The sequence below is a fragment of the Phoenix dactylifera genome, chromosome 5 (genome assembly GCF_009389715.1).
Source record: "Phoenix dactylifera cultivar Barhee BC4 chromosome 5, palm_55x_up_171113_PBpolish2nd_filt_p, whole genome shotgun sequence".
NCBI classification, from domain to species: domain Eukaryota; kingdom Viridiplantae; phylum Streptophyta; class Magnoliopsida; order Arecales; family Arecaceae; genus Phoenix; species Phoenix dactylifera.
Genome location: NC_052396.1, coordinates 12,183,576 through 12,207,235, shown reverse-complemented (window position 1 = coordinate 12,207,235; position 23,660 = coordinate 12,183,576). Strand labels below are relative to the sequence as shown.

The following is a 23,660-nucleotide window of genomic DNA, read 5'->3' as shown; positions in this document are numbered from 1 at the left end:
CCTCTTTCCCTCTCTCTCTCTCTCTCTCTCTCTCTCTCCACCCCCCACAATGACAACGAGGACTTCTGAGCCCTCTTTCTGTCGGCCTCTCGACCCCTCCCTTCTTCTCTTTCCCTCTCCCTCCTCTCTCTTTTCCTATCTCCTTCTCCCCTCTTCGCCTCTCTCTGGCGTTCCTTGTTTCAATATACCCTAGAGTGGCATAGTACGGACCCCTACCCTGCTGAACCAGTCACTGACCTCTGGTACCGGTTCGGCGAACCTTGCATAAACGTATATATGTATGTATATAATAGTGAATCAACACTTGAAATTGTTTGGCTTACATGGAGGCGGCTTCTTGTAATGATCATTATATGCTGAAGCTAAAAGCAGGTTCATAATATTTAATAAATGCAAAGGGGCTTGAAAGTAAATCACTGAAACTACATATAACTCTCCAACAAAATAAGTTAACCATGTTATAAACATGCATGCTTTTTTGTTGTCTTGATTTTGACTAGCAAGAAAATTGTGAAGGTGAACCAGAAAACTATGTCTTGCTGCTTGAAGCAAAACTGTCTACGGTACTGTTTAGGCTCAGCTCTTGTTAGAATGGGGTTATTTTCCCATTGAGTATGAAGAATGAATATTTGTGGGCTGAAACATGGTGGAATAAATGGGTCTACTGTTGTTACAACTTCAAGCCATGATTACATCATTCTTTTTGTTTTACTCCTGTTTCAAATAGTGCACTTGTTTCTAACTCAGTCTTTCCTAATGTTACCAAGCATACACCACAAGTGTGCTGACCTCTGGTATCTTGAACTTGTACTACGGCATCTTTTCTTTCCAACAGTGTTATCGATTCAGCTGAAGTAGTTGAAAACTTTGTTATATATTCTTCTTTCTACAAGTCATTTATATTTTATGATCATATGTCAATGGGATGGTGCACTTCCAGTTTATTTACCTTGCATTAATGATCTATGTCATTGTCACCTAAAAGGAAATGACTTTTGTGGTTCCCCTCATATAGGTTATTATGCCAATGGTTGCACAGATTACTTATTATATTCATTCTCTCCGATAGTTTTATAATACTTCTTTATTTGAGAGTTTGGAGTTTGAAAGAATCACCTTGTTATAATATTTAATAACCTCAGACAAAATACAATACTTATGTCTGATAAATTTTGTCTTTGGAGTAAACTTAAGTAATCATGAAAGATGTAACTATTTAATGACTGTAGCAGAATTTTTGAGTGCAGTGTTTAAAAAGATGGCTACCGTATACAGGTAGTCAGGGGACTGCATTGCGCATATGCAGTTATTTTTTTTAATATGTAAAACAAATATAATAAAAACAATGATAGTACTTGGGGTATTTTTGATAAACAATAGCAATGTTAAAAACTATAGCAGCTAACAATAAGTGTTTACTACTTGGTACATCATATTTGATAGCAAACAATATGATTGACATACTAACAATATCAATAATATGTATGTCCAGCCAATCCAAAACCCACATCTAACCCAACCATGAGCTTGAACCCTCCACATGGCCCCAGATAAGAATGGGCTGCATACGTGGATGCACAATGCCAAGCAGGACACATGCAGCCACATAATGCTAAGCAGGAAGCATATGCAGCCGTATAATGCTTTACGTACTACTTTTCAGCCCATACATCTGACCACATAAGCAACTGCCTAAAAGAAATGCAGTGCAGTCAGGGGACTGCATCCACATATATGGCCACATAGACTTAAAGAACACTGCTTGAGAGGGGTTTTGTTTATTTTGTTGATGTGTACTGATTTAGTTTCATGGATCATCCTTTGCCACTTTGATTACTGCAGTTTAGTAAATATCCATATGTATGTGCAGTAAGAGCGGTTTCATGCACTGATAACTTGTCACTTTTTACAGGAAAGATGTGCAGGTGCTGAAACAATATCATTAGTTGCACGCGTATTGTATAGATCAAAAAACCATCTCCAGTCAATGCTATTACAGCACAATGCAACTATAGTTGAAGATTTTTTTGGTAATCTGGTATATTTACTTCCACTGACAACTGAAATATTGTTAAGCCCGAACTTTAATTATGTGCCAAGGTTTCAAGATCGGTGTCAATGGAATGCGCTGCTCTTCTGGAACAAAAAAAAACCCTTAAAAGGACTAAAATGTTTTCAGAACAATTTTTTTTATAAAAATCTAACAAATGTTCAAATGAATGCTTTGCTGATGCTATTCCAGTCTGGATACTGGACTGGCAGAGTCTGGCACATAAACCCTGTTATGCACTACCTTGATACCTTAGAGGTCGAATCATGTCATCTGCTTCTTGCCTAGCTATTAGCTTGGATACTGTTAGATCTGTTCTCTGAATCTTTAGATGTTAAGTGATATTGGTGATAGCCTATAGATGACAAAATTTCACTCTTTTTTCAGGTGGATTCTGTTCCAGATCTGTCCGAGCACATTCATAGGACAACGGCAAGTATGCTTCTACATATCAATGGGTAGAGTTTTGATAACCTCTTAACTCATGGGCTTCCCGAGTTAAACAAATTAGATGTTTATAAAAGAAATATTGTTTATTGCTTTAGCAATTCTTGATCCTCTGAGCTGTGAATTATATGCCATGTTTTCCTAAAATATTACTATAATCTATCTTGCAGTGTGTTTTCTCAATAGTGCAATCTTTAAACTTATCAATAGTGTAATGGTGCCGGTTGTTGTATTGTGGAAAATAGATCTGACAGTAGTATTTATATTTATGTTATAAGATCTATATTTGAGGTAAATGATATATGTTCTGAATTTAATTAATTTGTAGTGTGTAGAATACTGTGAATGGAAGGGAATATAAAATCATTGGGTTAGTATTGACTTTAATTTATTCAATACCGTGTAAGTATTTTTATATTTAAGCATTTATCAGTTGTATTTATGCATTTATCAGTTTTTCTTAAAATCATTGGGTATTAGCTCATACAAGTATTTCGTCTAGTTTACATCTTAGGGTTTATTTTTACCTTAAGTTCTTTTAAAGTTTATGATCATTTCTTGTTACGAGAGTATAGAAATAAACTTTCAAGTTTTGCATATCCTACTGAGATTTGTCACAATAACATGATGTGTAACCATATCAACACTTATCTTGCACTAAAAATAAACTAAGTTATAAAATCTTCTTAATAGCTAGTCTAGGGGAAATATGCTAGGAAAACTAATTTTCACTAATGTATACAGTGAAGGACAGACATGTTGAGGACATGGTTCAAAAATTCAGTTTTGGTTTTTTGGTTTTAACCATGCCCAGTGAGTTTCAATCTCAGCAATTTCATATAATTTCATTGATTTAGACCCATTCACGGGTCAGACGGCCCATTCGGCCTACTCGAGCCTGAAGCCATTTGGACGAGCTTGGGCCAAAGGTATAGGCATGTTGGTTCGGGCATGGAAAATAGTGTTGTTTAATAAACGGGATAAGCTCAGGCTTGGGGATTAAAGCCCAACCCTTGCCCTGTCTAGCCTGTTATGTTTTTCTTTTTTTGGTGTTTTTTGTTTATGATTGATGTGTTTGTAGACTTAATTGACATTTGTTGTTGATATGTAAACTTAATGGATAATAAACATGTTATAGGTTGTTGGCAATATTAAATTATTTATTTTTAGCATTAAGCCTTTTTGTATTTTTTGGTCTTTTTAGAAAAAAATGGCAATGAAGCCCGAAGCCGGCTCGAAGACTGAAGCCCAAGTAAGAACCAGGCTTGGGCCTAGAAGGTAGGCCCGAAGGCCAAGCCTGGCTGGGCTTGGGCCTAAGTAAATTGTGTTGAAATGTGGGTAAAGCTTGGCCCTGCCTGGGCCATGAACAAGTTTAATTGATTTTTTTTCCAAATAACAGATAGAAAATCCATAAAATGTCAAATAATTAGAAAGTAAATGTTTAGTTTTTTGAACTAATCAAAATCTAGGAACCCACTTGAATTGTATTTTTGTTTTAAATTGTTATCCACTGCACTATATTGACAGTCCCATTTTGCAAACCAACAATGATATAACATCATTTGGGCTAGACAATGTTAAAATGAAAAAAATATTTTAGTTTTTAATAACTATCAACTATAAAAAATTATCGCATTGTTTGTTAGGGCATCTTTGTGTATGAGGTGAAAAGCTACAAAGTTAAGTGGTACTAACCAAAACTGGATCGACTGTAACTTAATATGCAAAGAATATTTTATAGTGCCAGATAGGCATGGTCTATGCTCATACTTTAGATGTTGGAAAATGATTTGTTAGTTTGAAAAGTGGGATTTTGAACTTGTTATCAGTCATTTACTAATTGCAGATAATGCCCTTTATCTAATATTTACTTTTAATAACCATTGCCTAGTTCTTATTTTTTGTTGCTTTTGTTGTTACTTGAGTCCATTCACAAAATGTGAGTGCCAGTTTTGTCACAATTTTTCTCCTAAAGTGGTAAATCTCTATTGTCCTTGTCTATAAATTTATTAATAGTATTCTTCTTTATTCCCAGGACTAGCATTAGGCTTATGCAATTACATGCGAACTCTAGATTTTAATTTGATACACAACATTGTCCAACTTCTCTCTAGGTTGTGATATCTGTAAATGGTTTGTAGAATGCTCTTTCTTTTTGTATATTAAATATACATCTGTTGTCACCAAAGTTTAAAGTTTCCCTTGCCAATAGCATGTTGGCTTGGCTATAGCAATATATATATTTTTCCATGCTGTGTTGTTTCGAGCTGTAAATATCTGTGATCGAATAGATAGCTCGATGAACGAATGGATTGGATTGAACTGGAAAATGAAAAGATTTGTACAAGTAATACATCTTGTCACCACTTTTGTGTAAAATCCTTAGGTGTGGATATATCAAGTACCCGTGACTCGATCACCTAATATGTTTTTTGACTAATGCAAACGGAAAATATTTTGTTGCAACTAAACAGGATACCGAGGAATTGTCATCATAGTTATTAATATGGGTCTTGTCTGCATAAGAGGGGAATCTTTTTATTAGAATAGAACCAGAAAAGTGATGCGGAATGTGGATCATTCAAGAATCGAAGTACTTGGCATATGCTGGCTTTTAGCATGCCTAGTACCAGCATGCAGCCTGGACTATGCCAGTGCGGTGTGCCAGTCTCTTGCACAGTATGTAAAATTCCATTCATGCTGCACCAATCGGCACATAAAACCATGGTTGCCACACACACTCTCTCTCCCTCTCTCTTATGGGAATGGGACTAAGAGATCTGCTAAGTGAGTGCAATTATTTATTACTTACCAGAGAGACCAGGGGCAGATTTGGAAGTGAAGATGACCCATGACTCTCTGCTGACCATGAAGTTGGGGAACTGAAGATTTGTTTGGGTTTAAAATATTATCAGGACTGATTATCACATGGCAGTATTAATATGAAAACCCCTCTACATAACAATTTTCATTCATTTAATACCATAGTGTCTTTTTGATTAAATTTTCAGATTATTTCTTGTTTATAAAATAATTTAGGTGTCGATATGTGTTAGCTGTCATGTAATGTGCTAGGCTAAGCATTGGGTTGTTCCCTGGTCCAGGGGGTTCCTGTCCATATCAACCCATTCTAATTTGCTCAATACCAAACCAAAAATCCTTTTTTTTTTTAAGAAAAAAAGTTTTGGCACATAAAAGGATGTGTCGTGCGACTCACTGGCTGTCTTGCCTTGTACCAGAGGCACATAAATCCTTGGTTTAGATACGAACACAGTATGTTATAATTTTGAATGGTTGATTTTTGGATGTTTTCCAGATGTTCAAAGAAAAAGGAAAGTTTTGCAAATTTCACAATATATAAACTATGAGTCTAGGTTGAAGTACACATCAACATCATTTAGTTGGCACAAGTGTCAATGATTCCAATTTATCTATCATCTTTTCTTACATCATAATGCATGCACAAGATATATAAGCAGAGTTCATGTTCCGAACAGTGTTGCTCTTGCTATCTCTCAGCTATTATTCTTTGTTCATTTAGGTATTTTGGTTTTGCATGTTAAATATGTTTACTGTTATATCTCAGGTATGCAGATAAGATTACAAATGCGAAATGGGAGGTGAAAGATCTTGGGTTAGAGCACAATGGGTAAGTCTTATTTCTGTTTGGATGATATGGCCATTTTTTTCTATCATTTCCATAATTCTACGGTTTAAACTTAAGAATTGTTTTAGTTTTTAGTGATAATTTTATCTTCATCAGTGCTCATGAACCTTTTAAAAGGATGTATGTATTCTCGTTGGTTTAGTGTTTACTTTTGGCTATTATCATTCCATTTTCATTTGATTATCTTTTTAAGTAAACAGTATATCAATATCATCTTGTGCATTGGCATAACTTTTTTAAAATAAAAGATTAAAATCCTAGACATGCATGAGATCATCTTTCAACATTTCAAAAGAAGCATTACTACTGAAAACTTTTCAATTTTTTAATTTTAATCCCAGCATGTTGGTTGTTGATGTTGATGCAATATAAATAACATGTACTATATTTCATGTTACATGCATGTATCATGTTAAAGATTTCGTTGCAGTAAGACATTGTTATACGTGTATAAAAGCATTAATCAATGGATTATTGTATCTATTATATAAGAAGTTTAGGTTCTTGATTTGTTAAACATCATCAGCTCATGGAATTGTATATAATGACATCTCATAAAGCTGTCTAATGTTGATCTGGATTTGTTTAGCACTTCATTTTTGCTTGCAAATTTTGGACAACAAACCCTTGTTGAAGAATTTGACTTTTCAGTTGAGAAGAGAAAGTAGCTCAAATCTCTATCTAAAGAACATATTTGTTAAAGCCGTTTGACAATCACCTTGAAACAAGATGCTTGGAGGATCTTTTTTCTAGCACTTCGCATTTTCGTTATTATAGTTTCCCATTGTTTGGAAAGAAACATTTCCAAGCACTCTTTGGACAGATGCATTGCTTATCTTGTTTTGTTGTAACCAAGGTCTACAATCTCGTACCGAGTTACGCACCTTGCACTTTTCTTTTTATTAGCGGACCACCTAAAATCGGGCAGTGCATGTTGGGACTGTATGGTACACACTCTAGTTTTGTGCAGTACTAGGCAGTACAAGATGGCTCTGCTCGGTTCGGACCGGAATGGACCGGTTCAACTCATATACCAAACTGAATCTCGTACCTATGGTATGGAACGTACCGTACCGGTTCGGTATTGGTATCCGGTACGGATGCCATACCGACACTCAGTATGCCAAAAAAAACTCCGTATCGTACCGTACCGACATTATGCTAGTGTGGCACTAGTACGGGGTCTGGTATCGAGACGGCGAACCTTGCCAGTACCTTATTAGTATTGTCGGTTGGTATAGGTCGGCATGGCAAACCTTGGTTGTGACTTTTGATTTGAGTCTTAGTAGGAGGTCTCACCAAGCATTCTTCCCATCACCATGTTCTGTTTGTTGCTTATTTGCCTTGCCTGCCGCACAACTTTATATTTTATGTATTGTTCCCATGGTTCAATAAATCAGCTGTAGCAGCCCGGTACTAGGATAGGCGCATACATGGGCTCTATGTGCTTTGATTTTGATAAACCGGATGTCAAATGCCTAGTTTGTGATGGGTTGGGTTGGATTGACTCCAAATTGAGCTCTAACCACTCAGGAATAAGCAGAAGTTTAACCCCCCTCTTCCAGTTGAAGGTGATAATTGCAGTGAGAGGCAATGGGAAGGTTCCCATGAAGAAGATTTGTGCCTTTGGAAGTTACATCGCCAGAAAATCATCCATTAGAGGCTAGAACATGGTCAAAATATGGTCATACTTATGGTCATTGTTGTCCAATAATATGTTAAACATATGCTTTGCATATGTAATGCTACTGATCAGTATTTTATGTACTTCTAGGGATACACTAGTTCAAGAGGAACAAAAATTAAAATTGTCTCATAATTCAGTACCAAGGCTGAATGTTATGTAATGGCTTGCGTTCCTATGGAGTTCCCTTTCATTTTCTAGATCTTCTATATGAATTGGGTATCTAACTATAACTACACCTCATGCTTCTGTAAGTTAATATAATCAAACTATCAAGTAGTATTTACTTTGTTGGACTAGATTTTTGTGCAAAAGCAGAAAGCATCAAGATTGATTGCTACTTTATTTATAATCTACTTCGTATCATTACCTTACAATCTAAAAGCATCTTGTGGGCTTCTTCACAAAGAACCTTTGTTTTCTTTGACTATACATTCTGCAAAACTTAAGTCTGTGATCCATGGTGAATTTTTGGGGTATTTTAATGATATAGACATGCAAATGCATGTGGATTGTAGTGATTTTAAATGTAAGCTAACTAAGCTTTAATTTTTTTAAAAAAATGATTGAGCGAGGGGTCCTTTTTTTTGAGCCATATGGGAAGCCATCTGACATTTCATTGATCAGCAAAATGAGTCAAGAACCACATACGAAAAGAGAAACAAAAATCAGAAAAGAAGAGCAAGAAGAAGAAACAAAGGAAGAAACGAAAAGACAGGGAAGATACTATTTTGAGGGGAAAAGAAAAGCGATTCCAACTTTTAGTACCTGCGAGGGGCTCTAGGGAACATATCCAGCCCAAACACCAAAGCTCAACCCGACAAAAAATCAGCTGATATACCAAATAAACCCATCTGTAGCATAGGTCTACTTGGCCCATCCAAATACCCAACTATGTCCAAACTAGAGATTTGAATTTCAAATTCAAAAACCTGTTTATCTTGAATAGGTGCTCTATCTTCAATCATTTCATCTCCTTCTTCACCATCCCCCTCCTCTCCTTCCACTAGATCACCAACAACCCCTATACCAAGAATCTTCAGTCTGTCATGGTCCTCTCCACATCTTTCTTGGCATTGCCACTCATAATCCACCATGCCTTTCCTCTCCTTCCTCTTCATCTCCACCAACACCTACACCAAGAAAGTTTGCTTAGCATCTGCTATGCCCTCACTAGTCACAAGTGGGACTGCCTAGGTGATCACCATATTCTAGATGCTGCCCCTCATTGGTTGCTGATGAATGACATTGGACAACAACGCATGCCAAAGGTAAAAGGGAGAAAAGAAAAAGGAGAAGGGGAGAGATGATGGGAGGGAGGGCGTTAGAGAAAGAGAGAGGAGGGGAGGGGGGGGGGGGAAGAGAAGGGAAGCAAAGAGGGGGGAAAGAGGAAGGGAGAAGAGGGAAGGTGAGGGAAAGGAAAAGAGGTTCAGAGGAAAAGGTAGAAGAGAGAAAGGGTGGGAAACCAGGAGGGGGACTCCCTTGCCAGAATCCAAGGAGTCCAAATGGAGATCCCAGAGCTTCTCTCTCTACAAATAGCTAGAGAGAAGCTCCAATGGGTTAATCGAGCGAAGGGTCATGTGTTACCAAACTGACAATAAAATTGAGGGGCTTTTATGACTATAAATTGGATGGGCGGAGAGGCAAATTAGGATTGCTAAAATTCTAGTGATAATGGATGCAGGATTAGGAAGAGCACGCCGACATTGAGAGTGGGAACATCGTTAATGGAAAAATCTAATTAGGGTTATTATGGAAATTCAAAAGTTGATAGCTATTCCAACTTTTATATAGTGGTAGGATAATATCAAAAAGGTTGTATTTGTATGTACATGTAATTTTTTTCATGGATTGCATTTGCATGTTATAGGAAGTGGTCTACATAACATGATTACATATATTGGATAATTGCATATAGGAATGTATATTTGTGCATCTTCAACTCTTGCAATACTTCGCAGGTTTCAACATCATTAACGTTGTATTTGACATTCAAAAGTTTCATAAATATCCTTGGGAACCCATTGTTTGATCAATTCAATTAGTTTTGGTGTTGTTCATATCTAGTATAGAGATGTGTACTTTAGCAGTATGCTGCGCTAATGTTGTCTCAACTTTATAGTTAAGGCTTACACAGACCCATTCTGTATCATTGCTACTGAGAGACAACTAAAGTTATTATAATGATGCTACGAATTTTTGTTGCTTGCTTACATTTCCCTTTTTTTTTGTTATGTAGCTTTTGGTTATTGTGATTATTTTGAGATTCTACAGTAATGTGCATGGCAATTTTCTTTCATTAATAGGTATGTTGACTTGTTGTTGGGAGAATTTAAACATTATAAAACAAGGCTTGCACATGGTGGAATCTCTAAGGAGGTAATAACATCTACCTTTCCAAGTTTCACAGCTCAAACTATGTTGGTCAATGACAATCAACTTTCATGTCTCTTGTGCATAAAAAATATTTACGATAAACTAATTTCATCTTTGCATGTCTCTTAACTAGTAAATATATACCATGCATCACATTCAAAGTATCACATTCAATGACTTAATGGGTTGGCTCCTAAGACTGTTCTTTCATATCAGTGAAAGTAGTGACTGTGAAACACTAAAATAAGTACCCTTGGTACAAATCTTGTGGAATGACAAAGAGAACCTACTACAAGAAAAGGATAAAAACAAAGAGTATGTGATTTAGACCTGGGCAAAAGAAAAGGTGCTGTGGAGGTCTGTTCACTTGATTTTCAATATCATGTGCATGCTTTTGGTAAGCCATTTAGATGGATATTTGAATATGTTTACAAGCAAAGTTTGGTGAACTGCCAAATTTTGTTTGGCCTGATTCTGGAATATGTTTTAGCTAACTGAAAATTTATGATCAGACCATCTTAGTCTAATAGATTGTGTGAAAATAAAACCATTGTAGGTTGTTTGCTGTGAAGGAAAGGATTTTCATGCGATTTAATGATAGCTAATGTTGTTATCGCCAATTATGTTTATTATACGAGCTTGACTGCATTAGGGCTCATGATCATTGTCATAAGGTACGTGGTAATTTGGAGCAAGGTTTTGTAGGTCAGTGAGTAATAAATCAAGTTTGCGGAAGAAAACTTGCTTTAATTGTTATCCATTACAGTAGAATTTAAGGAGAAATATCTTTGCAAGAGTCTTTTAATTCATTTTACCTAATGAAACAAATGTCTGAAATGCATGTTCTTTTACATTTTAAAAGTTAAGTCCTTAGTTAAAGTAATGGGAACATCCATATGGTTTAAATAGTTTATACATTCTCAACTTTAGTGATTTGTTTCTAATTGCTCGAGTAAGTTTAATAAATTTGCTGAGGAATTGTAATCTACTTAGAAGTCTTCATTAGTTAAAAAGGACCAAATTTTTAATATTTTTTGAAAGTCTTAAAATTAATATAATTGTGCTTGTTTTTGGTAGACGATTTGCTGAAATAGTTTAATTTGGCTTGCTCTTTGAGAATGAAATGCCTTGTTCATGATTTTACTAGAAGACCTTCTAGAATGTAAAATAAATATTAACAAAAGGAAAAGAACGCAAGGTTCTATGGCAAGACCATATCGTTAGCACTGTCTGTTATCTATATAATAGTTAGTACTTAGTAGTACCACTTCTATGTCTTCTACATGGATTTTCATTAAGGTCCGCAATCTCAACCGATTCAATACAATATAGTCGGTACGGTATGGTACACACCTCGTACTGAGGCAGCTTGTGGCCCTTTTCTTACCTTTTGTCATGGTACCACCCAAACCTAGGTCGTCTAGGTCAATACAATATAGTATGCAAGGTTTACCGTTCTGGCCGGTATCGTACTATATCGGTACTAAACTGGTACGCAGTCTTGGACCGTACCGACACTCAGTATGCCTCACCATCTCGTACCGTACCGAATATCGACACTGTTAAAGGATGGTATCGGTATAGGGTCCGGTACTTAGACGGCGAATCTTAATGGTACATACCCTAGTTCAGGCGACACTAGGCAATACAAAGTGGCTCCGCTCAATTCAGATTGGTGCAAACTGGATTGGCTATATCCAGAATCGAATTTTGGTATTGTATCGGTATCTTTCAAGTATGGTCGGTATGAGTCGGTATGGCAGACCTTGTTTTAAATAGCTGCAAGTCAGTTGGTATGTTGTTCTTTACTATTGCTTGCTTATAAAAATAAGACTTTCCAGTAATCAAATTCTTTTATGATATGAGCATTTCAATTCTATTCGTGTGCCAGGTTCAGGATCTCCTCCTGGAATATGGACTTGAAAATGTTGCAGAAGTACTTATTGAAGGCCTATCACGAGTAAAGAGATGCACAGATGAAGGACGGGTCTTAATGTCATTAGACCTTCAGGTTTTAGAATCTATGCATATATTCCATTGTAATTAAACAGAAACCTACAGTTATTAACATCATTTTTCTCCCTGCTGTTCCCAGGTCTTAATTAACGGACTACAGCACTTTGTTTCCATAAATGTGAAGCCAAAGCTGCAAGTTGTTGAAACATTTATCAAGGTAACCCTGGTGTTCTTTCTAGAGTTTGGTACATTAGTCTGATTAGTTTCCTATGTTTCACAAATATTTGTATGTCCTTTAGGGCAATAATTTTGAAAATGAAGATGGTGAATCTTCAGTTTGGGTATGAAATTTTGTAAGTATAATAACTGGTAGCTGGTGAGAAATTTAGAGAACCATGATCATAGTGAACAATTGTCTTCTTATTTTGTAGTAATTGTGCAATTCGTTCCATTAAGTTCTCACAACTTCGCCAAATTCCTATGCTTTGAACTTATAATATAATTGGAGAGGTGGTGGGCTAGTGTTCTGCAAGGGTTTTGAATTCCATCACCCTTCGTATTCTACTTGAGGTTGAAGAGATGAACATGCTAGGTGTCACACTCCTTAGGATCCTTCGCAAGAGCTCTGTGATTCAGATTAGTTCAAAATCTGCTTGGCAGAGTTAGCATTTAGAAAGTACAAGGGTTGCCAACTCTAGAATTTCTTATTCTAGCCCTATGACTTGTTGTAGCAATATATTGCAGCAGAGATCAAAATCTTCCATTTCTTGACTTACACAGGTAAAGAGACGAAATTGCCCCCCAAGTCAGTGACATTAACCAGTCAACTGTATGGATCGATAATTTAACACATTATTTGTAGCCTATGGATACATAAGACTTAACTTTGATGTACGTCTTGTGGAATCTAGAGGTTGCACGGAAAATGGTGCAGATTTGAAAGAGATGTTTGAAAGGTAAAAGTTCTAAATGGGAGTTATAATTAACTGTCTATTGCTTGGCAGAACATGGGCATACCATGATGACTACCTTGTTGTATCAAGGTGTTGGAGAGAAAGACCCTAGAAAAAATTGATTCTTTGTCAAATCTTGATTTGCATTTGGCTCAGAGTATTGATGTTACATTTTATCTCGGGGAATTCTTTGGTTAGATGACTAGTATTGTAGGAAGCTAGTCTCATAGGGAACCATCTCGAAGTGGAAAAGTTAATAATAGGAAAATTTTTACTTGCTTATTCATGTGTTGGACTAAGTGCAAATTCATTCATGTTGCCCTTGAGAGTGGCAACAAGTTAATGTACAAGTCTGCCTTTGAGTAGAGCCACTATCATGTCATACTTCTAGTTTATGCTAAGGCTGAATGCAAGGAATGCCTAATAAAGTTGTTTAGGTTGAAGAAGACACGTGTAAAAGTCTTTGGCTGTTTAAATGGATCAAGATGCGCTCTTTTTGAATATTCAAGGCCAAAGATTGATGATTCTAGCATTCAAATAGACACTTAGAAATAGGTTGGGTATTAAACCCAATACAAAATCAATGAAGAGATATGCTGGAATTATTTCACTACAAATATAGAAACCTGGCTAAAAAAAGATCTTGTTGCCAATGGAAAATTTATAGGAAAATTTGGTGAAAAACTTTGAATCAAATGCTTGTTGAAGTCTTCGCTCGCGAATCTGCTGACTCGTGAGAAGATTGGCATGGTCTAGCTGATCATAGTACCTATTGGTTGCATCCTGTGTTACATCAATACTGGTGCAAATAGTTCATTTTGTTCTAGTACAATTACAACTTCAATTGGCCATTATAGTAGTGGATTATTTGAGGAATAAAGATCGGAGCGAGAAAGGCACGATTGATAGACGAGATACTTGATTCTACCTAGCATTCACTAATTTAGGCATGACTTTCAATCCACTCTTCAAAATGCCATGAGGCATCAATTCAGAAGCAATATTCAGATCTCAACATTCCCACCAACAAACAGAGTCAATAGCCTCATTTTTTGTCATGAAATTCCATTATATTTGGGACCAACAAAAGCCCAAAAATGGAAACTTTCCATTTTTGAAAAATTATTTTCTTAATTTTTTCAAATAAATTCAAATTATCTTAGGATTTCACCTATGTGTTCTACGTTGTTTGTGCTTTCTATTTCTAGAAACTTTGGGGAGAAATTTTCTACTTTTGTTTCATTTGTAAGGGCTCGCTATGTAAGGTGGCCTCAGCTTAGCTTGATGATGAACTTTGAATTTGATTTTGTGAAATCTTAGTAGCATAGTTTGTTCCACACTTTAATTCTTTATCTTTGTGCTCCTTTCTCTTCAACATGTCTCTTTAGGGCTACACCAGTTAGTGTTAGAGCCTAATTGCTCGATGCTGGTTGTGCATTGTTGGAAGACAATGGTAGGTGGTTGGAGGAGGAACTAGAGCCAAAACTAACTAGGCCAGCTATTCATGAAAAGCTGCAGCAAGGTTCGCCGGACCGACCGTACCGATGTACCGGTGGGCACCGGTACCGAACTGGAGACGCGCGGGGACGCGAAAAAAAATTGCGCGTCGTGTCCGCGAGAAAAAAAAACTACTCGTCCGTGCGCGGACGCGAAAAAAAAAAAAACTAATATGTCGGCACCGGTTCGGTACAGGCTAAACCGATCGGTTCCGGTCAGTTCAGCATACCTTAAGCTGCAGACACAAGAGCATGAACTGTGAGACAGAGAGATCGAGAAATTGAGATGTCAAGTTCTTGAGCTGCATGGTCAAGATTCAGGATCGCAATGGTGATGATAACCATGGTTTTGAGTATTTAGGCTTTGAGAACTCCCTCCATGGCTGAGCTGCATGCAAGGAGCCTTTGACTCAAGTAGATCAAGCCGACCAATCAGATTGCAAGTACGTGGGATACCAGCATCAAGGTGGATCTATCCAGGTTTGCTGGTAGCCTATAGGTGAGGACTTCTTGACTGGTTGGACATGGTCGAGTGCATCTTTAAATATGAGGGTGTGCTCGGTGACAGGAAGGTAAACCTCATTGTCCTTTAAGTAAAGGTCTGAGCTTCTGCCTAATGGGATCAGTTAAGAAAGACCAATGCAAGGAAAATAAAATGCTGATTCGGAGCACGTGAAAAAGTTGACACTGCAATTTTTTTGCCCTTCAGTTACACTTAAACATTGTATCAATGTCTACAAAATCTTCGATAGGGTAGTTGATTTTTCATGACCATGACCAAAGAGTTCAATCAACTTGTTACACAGAACGAGTTGATGGAGATGGAACAAGAAGTTGCTAGATACATTGGTGGCCTTTGTTAATCAATCCAGGACGCGCTGAATCTGCATGCTTTGTGGTAGTGATCTTCAAAATGTGAAAATAGAAGGGCCCAACCCCTGCCTTTCGAACTGCAAACCAAGGGTTAGACAAGAGGCAATAAGAAAGTCAACCTAACTTCGTTGCCACCAACATGGAAAATTGGGTCATCTTACCAAGGATTGTTGAAAAAACAATAGTCATCCTAGCAGGAAGCTACTAATTGAGGATGATTCTGATGATGAGGACCAAGATCAAAAGCCCATTCTATAATGAAGGTTATGGCATAGAGGATGACCAGAATTGCAAGGAGATGTGGGTGAGGCTTTGGTGGTCAAGACTGTTCTTGTTCCCAAAAAAAAAAAAAGAACAGGAAAATTGACTGCAGACTTATACTTCTCACACCAGCTGCACTATCAGAAACATGTCAGGGAGCGTGGCCTATTTGGGCCTTGCCATGGAGCTTGGTCTATTTGGGCCTTGCCATGGAGCTTGGTTGATTAAAAACAGGAATTCTTTGGCTAGCCTTTATTGCTATGATAATGATTCTTGTCATGCACTATGGCCGCTATGTGAATGTTAGCGTAACTTCATTATCTGATGGGATTAACATATTTTGAACTTTGCAGTAGACTACACAAGCAAGAAACGATGAGGGCCTGTTTAGAAAATCCAGCAGGATTGGTCTGAATTTCGTATTGGATTCATGGAGTGGGCAGTCTATTTGAGAAGGCCCATGTCAATCCTATACCTTCCAGCCCAATTTCTATGGGAGTTAAAAAAAAGATCCATGGAGGTTTTTTTTTGCTTTCTGTAGGCCAACTGGCCCACAAATAGGATTTAGGCTAAGATGAGGATGGGCCTTTAGCAGAATTTAGGCTAGGCAGGCCAATGGGAAACACTTTGGCATTTTTTTGCACTAAGTGGCTTCCCCAGGAAACAAAGCCACACCATTGCGCTTGTCAGTCCAAGCCTTCTACAATCGTATGACTCAATGGACCCAATTAGGATCTTGGAGATTGATGAAATATCTGTCATATCTATACCACATATACAATATCTTCTTCATGGCGTCCTGAATTTCTTTTGCTGTCTTCAAGAACATCAGATGTTTCCCATTTAGGATCTTGGCCAGGGAGAGCAAGTCTGATGTTCCTCATATCTGTGCATGAATAGGGACATATTTTTAGCCTGGAGAAGTGTCATGGATGCTTCTTGTCTCAATTTTGCTTCTGACTTAATCTGTTACACAATCTTAAACAAACAAATGGACATGCTCCTGATAGCATATGGTATTAATGTAACCTAATTCAACATTCATGTTGCTTTGTTATTCTTCAGTTAGGCCTTGCCGCTTGCATCCAAAATTCAGCATTTTGTTTACATTGCTCCGCGTTATTACATGTCACCAATATTACCTGGCTATTCATAAGCTACTGTTGTTTTCTCCACACAAACAGGCCTACTATCTTCCCGAGACTGAATATGTGCACTGGGCACGATCTCATCCAGTAAGATGGTGTTTCTTTGCTATTATTTATTCTTACATTGCAATGATTGTCGCATTCTTGTAGCTTGATAGTATGTTGCTTTTAATCTGCAGGAATACAGTAAAAGCCAAATTGTAGGGTTAATTAACCTTGTTGCTACTATGAAAAGCTGGAAAAGGAAGACGAGGTTGGAAGTTCTAGAGAGAATTGAAGCCAGCATTTAGAGTTGGTGTGCAATTTTCTGCAGCATGTAAAGTCTTTTGTGATTTATTGGTTTTCCTCTTATTTCTTCTGTAGATCTGAAATAGGTATCTCCTAGTCTCATTGTTCTTAGCTGTATTATTTTTTTTTTCCAAACTATAATTTTGTATTATAGTCTTCTTGAAAGAGAAATATCAGGTGTATTTAACTGTGGACTGTCAGTCAATAATATAGATTACTCCCATTCACATTAGCTGTTAAACTGTTTGTGCAGAGAACTACTACATAAAATGTGTATGAGAAAAAACACTTATATTATCGTTTCACAGAGGTGAGAATGGATATGATATTTTGAATTAGAGCAAAGATCTATGTTCTTAAAATGGATTCCCTGCTGGTGCATTAGTTGTAATTTTTTTTTAAAAAAAATTTATTGTTAAGGGATTCGTTCTTCCCCTTAAAAAAATGAATGAGAATATGTGTGACTGTTTAAACTAAAGATAACCGCATAAAATTAATATTTATAATTGTTAAACATTTATAAAACTGGTTGATGTGTTTATTTAGGAGCAGCCTATTTTTCCCCTTTCATTTTTTGAAAGTTGGGTCACAGGTATTGTCATTTATTGCAACATTGTTGTTTATGCTTGATGCTGAGGTCCAATGTGATGACTGATGAATGAAGCAAAGTCCTTATGCATCTCCGTTTACTGATATGAAGTCTAACTTGGTTAGCTAATCCATTATCCTGTTAGCCTCTCTATAAAAGCTGGCCACAGGACATTGAAGCATGGTTAGTCCCTGGTTTGTGGAAGATCCGCACGCATGTACAAGTAGGAATTGGTCGATTCTGCATCCGACCTAGCCAAATAAATGGCATCTTGGGCTCAGTTGGGTCCTGCATTAGATACGAGGTATGAGACCTGATGCCTATGTGATGATATGAATCATGCAAAGTCTCAGTTGAATCTGGTGTTATGGTATAATGATTGAGGTAGCCAAATACTATTGTTGAATTCGTTTTTTCTTGCAGCAGCATGCTATTGTGGAACTAGATTTTAAATTAAAGATTTTTTAAAAAAAATTTCATAGTTTGAATTTTTGAAACTTAGATGTTTGACTAGACTACGCAAAATACAGTATTTATCTGGAAAAGTCTCTCTCATATTCTGCGGAATTCGTAGGTCATTTTCCTCTGCCTTTGAGGATATATATGTGTGGATATGTTCAATAAAATGTTTTTACACACACCTCAAAAAGTTAAATGTTTCTAACCGCTGAAGGTGCCAGGTGGTTAGGCTGGTGAAGTCTTTGGTAGTCACACAGAGACCTGGGATCAAATTCTAAGACTATGGTCACCAGGTTTGGGAGCTTGAGCCTCTTTCATTACTAGCATACACATGCATGACTTATCTTGATGCTAACAATGCAGAGTTCGTTTTTTACTTAAGGTGACAACAGGTGGTTATATATATATATATATATATATATATATATATATATATATATATATATATATATATATATATATATATATATATATATATATATATATATATATATATATATATATATATATATATATATATATATATATATATGTACATGAAAAAAAGAGAGAAAAGCCTTGGGCATATTTCATCCATAATATTTTTTGCCCTGGTGGGTCTTTCTCATCTAATAAATGTCCGAAACATTGGGTTACTAATTGGTGGAATACTGGAAAATCTGAAAAAATTTTGAGTGATATTCAAGAGAAAAATATTTTAGAAAGGCTCATAGAATTGAAAGAACTATTTTTTTTGGATGAAAAAAAAGGAATATATATATATATATATATATATATATATATATATATATATATATATATATATATAATTATTAAACTGATTGGTTTTGCTTAAGTCCCATTGTTTGGCATGTCTAATGCACTAAGCATTGTGCATGTAAGTTGAAACATGGACATAAGTGGACACACTTTTTTTTGGTTATTAATATAACATAGATAAAGTTTTATTTTGGGCTAGTTCATGTTTCTCTCCTTTAGGGAGAAAGGCAAGAATGGAACATGCTCAATGTTGGTAAGAGCAGAGGTGACGGTGGTTCGGATCTAATATCATATATGGATCATTCTAGTTTGATGGCTATATTGGACCAGGTGTTTACTGGTAAACGGCTATCTAAAGAAGGGCTTGGACCAGCATCTAAGGTGGTCTTGAAGACTGACAGCTCCATCTCATATTCCATCCAAACATGCGGTGATATCCATGCAGGCCTCCATGCTCGCATCCCCCATGGAGCACAGCACGTTGTACCGCTCCTCCCCTGTCACCACTTCATCGTTCCACACCTCGGAGGTCCACTGCTAGTGCCGAGACTGTACCCTGGAGGAGAACAGCGAGGTCATTGAGATATGGCTCTCTCATCAGAAAAGAATTTTTTTTACTGAAATATTTTTTCTAGAAAATTAATATCCGGATATATGATATCTGAAAAAAATGGTTCTTGCATTTTTAGTTGACCATGAGAAAGTGATACATTACAGAGTGTCTTATGTTTAGTTGAACATCTACTTTCTTAGAAAGGTTGCATAAAATACCAGTTATGCCTTTGATAAAGAGAAATTTTATTCTATTCTATGTAAAAGCTTAATAGTATTTTTAGAAATAAAATTATCTCAATTTCTATTCGGTGAAAAATGGAGATTTCTATGTTCCACATGGATTTTTTTCCTATAAAATATGGTAATCTTATTCTCATAGAAAAGCCAATTCGCTGTCTCTTTTTTGAAAACTCTAATTAAAAAAAAAGATATTTCTTCATTTTTCTGCTAGCCATACTCTCCATCCTCTTCCTACAAACGAAAGGAGTCATAAGATGTTCCTCCACTCTTGGATGTTCCAATTCTCTAGAAAGATTTCTAGGAACCAGGGCACACTTGAACACCAGCAATTGTCTTAAATTTCTTCAAAATTTCTCTGGAAAAGTGGCATTTAGAGAAACATGATATCATGAATCTTCAGATGAATTGAAAAGAACGGATTAAATAGGTCAAAAATTCATATCTGAACCCCAACTATTTATTAAACAGGAAACTCGATTCGATCTGTAATATCTGTTTATTAAATAGGTCAAGTCAGATTAAATAGGTTAAACATGTTAAGTAGATTTTTAACGGATTAAATAGATTTAGACAGGTTAAACACTTAAGCCGAATATTAAACGGGTTAAACGAGTCGAACTATTTACAGCCTGAATTCATTTAGCTTAAATTCAAATATGCTTATGACAAATCAAATATAGATCAAATTAATGGATTAGATTATATTTTACCAGCTCTATTTTTAGCTCATTTTGCAAACTCTTTTTTTTTCTAAATTCTAATAGATTTTCTCTTCTTTTGTTTCTAAGTTGGCACGCATGCAGATGTTACTAAATGCGTGAGGATGATAATGTTATTTTGATGATTAACACAACTATTGAGGCTATATCAAATTAGAAATGCAAATTAACTTGATACATCATTTATAAGTCTGTTACTCTCAGTACAATTGGTATAATAAGATAAAGATGCATTTCATTGTTTATATAGATGGATCTAACCTTGAGTTGCAGCAAAGTGTGGATTGAGTCGACCCAAAGGATGATTGGGTCGACCCCGGCACATCAAGAAAGTATTTGGCACACTTCTGCAAAAATGGCACAGATGAACAGTGAGTTGGGTCGACCCAAGAAAAGCATGAGTCGACCCAAACATCAAGATCCTCAAAACAACTCAAGAAAATGGTTCTCTGGATTTACTGAGAGGGTCGACCCAAGATGAAGTTGAGTCGACCCAAGCTTGAGTCGACCCAAACCCTAAGTGGGTCGACCCAAAGGCAAGACAGAACAGAAGACAGAAAAGGTTCTCTGGAAACCCTGTTAGGGTCGACCCAAGAAGAAGTTGAGTCGACCCAACTGAACCTTGAGTCGACCCAAAGAAAGGTTGGGTCGACCCAAGTGAAGGAAGGCTGAATTGCAAGTTTCTGTATTTCTGAGAGGGTTGACCCAAGGAATGTTTGAGTCAACCCAAGTGAAAGTCGAGTCGACCCAAGGACAGGTTGAGCCGACCCAAGCACGGGCAGAAGCATAACGGCTAGTTGTGCAGAAGTGCTTTTTGGACTCCCAACGGCTATAAACGGCTAGTTTCTTCAATCCAACGGTTAGAAAGGACTATTTGGAGGTTGGAGAAGTATTTAAGAGGGAGTATTCATCAGAGGAAGTAAGCTTGGGAAAAGACATCAAGTGCATTCAAGAGAAAACTCTAGCAAGGCAAGCTTCATTCAATTGCTTCATTCAAAGAGCCAAAAGAAAGTGGTTGAGCAGATTCCAAGAGGCATTAAAAGCTCCACCAACCCTTGAAGAGTGAAGCAATCGTGACAAAGAAGAGAAGAGCCTTATTAAAGGGATAACTATATTCTAAACTCTTCTTTGTAGCTCATAATTGTTTTATTTGCTCATTTAGGAGCTTTAGTTCCTTGTTATTTATTCTTGTTGTAAGGTTTGTTGGTAAGCCCGTAAAACCAACATTGTAGGTTGTTGGTAAGCCCGTAAAACCAACGTAGGTTGTTGGTAAGCCCGTAAAACCAACGTAGGTTGTTGGTGAACCCGTAAAACCAATTGTGAAGGTTCGTTGGTGAGCCCGTAAAACCAACATAGGTTTTTGGTGATCCCGAAAAACCAATCCTACTGTAATCCGAGGGGTTATAGTAAAATTCCCAAGGGGACGCTTGGGGAGTGGACGTAGGTGCCTTGGGGTGCACCGAACCACTATACATCGTGGTGTTTGTGTTGTGGACTCACTTGTGATTGTTCTTGCATTATCTTTCATCTTTGCTATAGTTTAATTCATTGAAGTAATTTAAGAAAGCATTCACCGCACTCAACTAAGGATGCTTTTAAAGTACTAAAAATTTAGAAAAACCCAATTCACCCCCTCCTCCCTCTTGGGTTGTCACCTTGGGCAACAAGTGGCATCAGAGCAGGTGCTCTATAATTCCTTGCCTTTTTGATCTTGACCTAACCGTCAAAGAGCCAAAGATCATGACAACTCAAATAGACAGTTTCCTAGGAGAGGGACAGTTAATTGATCGACCTCCACTATTTAATGGCATAAACTACACACATTGGAAAGCATGCATGCGCATTTTCATTCAAGCACATGACTATGATTTATGGAGTATCATAGTCAACGGGCTACACACAAACACTAATCATGATAAGAAAATGGCTCAGCAAAATGCAAAAGCCATGAATATTCTATATTGTGCATTAGATGATAGTGAACTTAATAGCATATCTTTTTGCATAACTGCTAAGGAAATCTGGAATATGCTTGAAGGTAAATATGAATGCACTAACATTTTTAGTGAATCTGCAACTAGCTCTGAAGAAGAAGAGCAGCAAACTGAAATTAAAAATTCTTGCTTTATGGCACATGAAGATAAGGTATGTATTGGAACACAAAGTGATTTCTCATTCCAAGATAAAGTACATGCTGAAACTCAATCTGATTTTACATTTGATGAACTTCATGATGCTTTTTCTGATCTATACTTAGAATATAAGAAGCTTAGTTTAAAGAATAAAAAGCTAAATCAGAAAAATCTATCTCTTGCTGAAAGCTATGATATAATTCAGAAAAATAATAAATTGCTTTCAGAAGATAATGAAAGGTTAACTAAAGAAGTTAACAAATTTAAGCCTATAGTTGAAAAAATTACTATCAGCTCTGAAAAGCTGAACTTAATGATAAATAATCAAAGAGCTGAATTTGAAAAGGCTGGATTAGGATATCAATCTTGGTACACACAAAAATTCCTTAATAACATATGTGTTAAATCCTCCACTATCTATCTTAAAACAGATTCTAATTTTTCTGATGAACCTAATAGGCAAAAACAGAAAATTATAAGTTTATCTACTACTGATGTTAAATTTAACAAGAGGATGCAGAAATACACTCCTTGTAATCCTAAAATCTGCAAGCCTATGGACAAAATAGCTATTAAGAAAATATGGGTTCCAAAAGGAACAATAATAGCTAACCTACAAGGATCCAAAAGAGCTTGGGTTCCTAAGTTGAAAATCTAAATATTTTCTGTAGGTGTGTCTAGCACTCAAGGCTCCAACAAAAGATGTTAATTTAGATAATGGGTTCTCTAAACACATGTTAAAGAATGAAACTTAAAATGTAATTAAGAAGAGTGACTAAAATGGAAGAAATAATGAAATTAGTAATCCTTGCATCCTCTCATATTGAAATTGTAGCTAGTATTAATCATTTCTGTGATATAAGTGATACTTTTGGCATGAAAAGAAAATATATCCAAATCACTCCATCTTTCTATATTATGCTTCAGTTATTAATGGATAATTTGCTTAATAAATACTCTTAGAATAACTCTTTAAATTCTCTATATGCTTGATTGAGAGTTCTTATC

The 23,660-nt window shown here is 36.5% G+C and overlaps 1 protein-coding gene across 1 annotated transcript in view; it reads left to right on the top strand.

The window, feature by feature from the left end:
• LOC103719549 (syndetin-like) overlaps positions 1–17,440 on the top strand; it is a 93,265-nt gene extending 75,825 nt beyond the window's left edge. Inside the window, 8 exon segments of the mRNA XM_039126810.1 lie at positions 1,913–2,038; positions 2,438–2,508; positions 6,084–6,146; positions 10,155–10,227; positions 12,116–12,235; positions 12,320–12,397; positions 16,948–16,998; positions 17,091–17,440. Of these exon segments, the coding sequence (XP_038982738.1) occupies positions 1,913–2,038; positions 2,438–2,508; positions 6,084–6,146; positions 10,155–10,227; positions 12,116–12,235; positions 12,320–12,397; positions 16,948–16,998; positions 17,091–17,201 (693 nt within the window). The 3' untranslated portion in view covers positions 17,202–17,440.
• Positions 17,441–23,660: the final 6,220 nt, after the last annotated feature.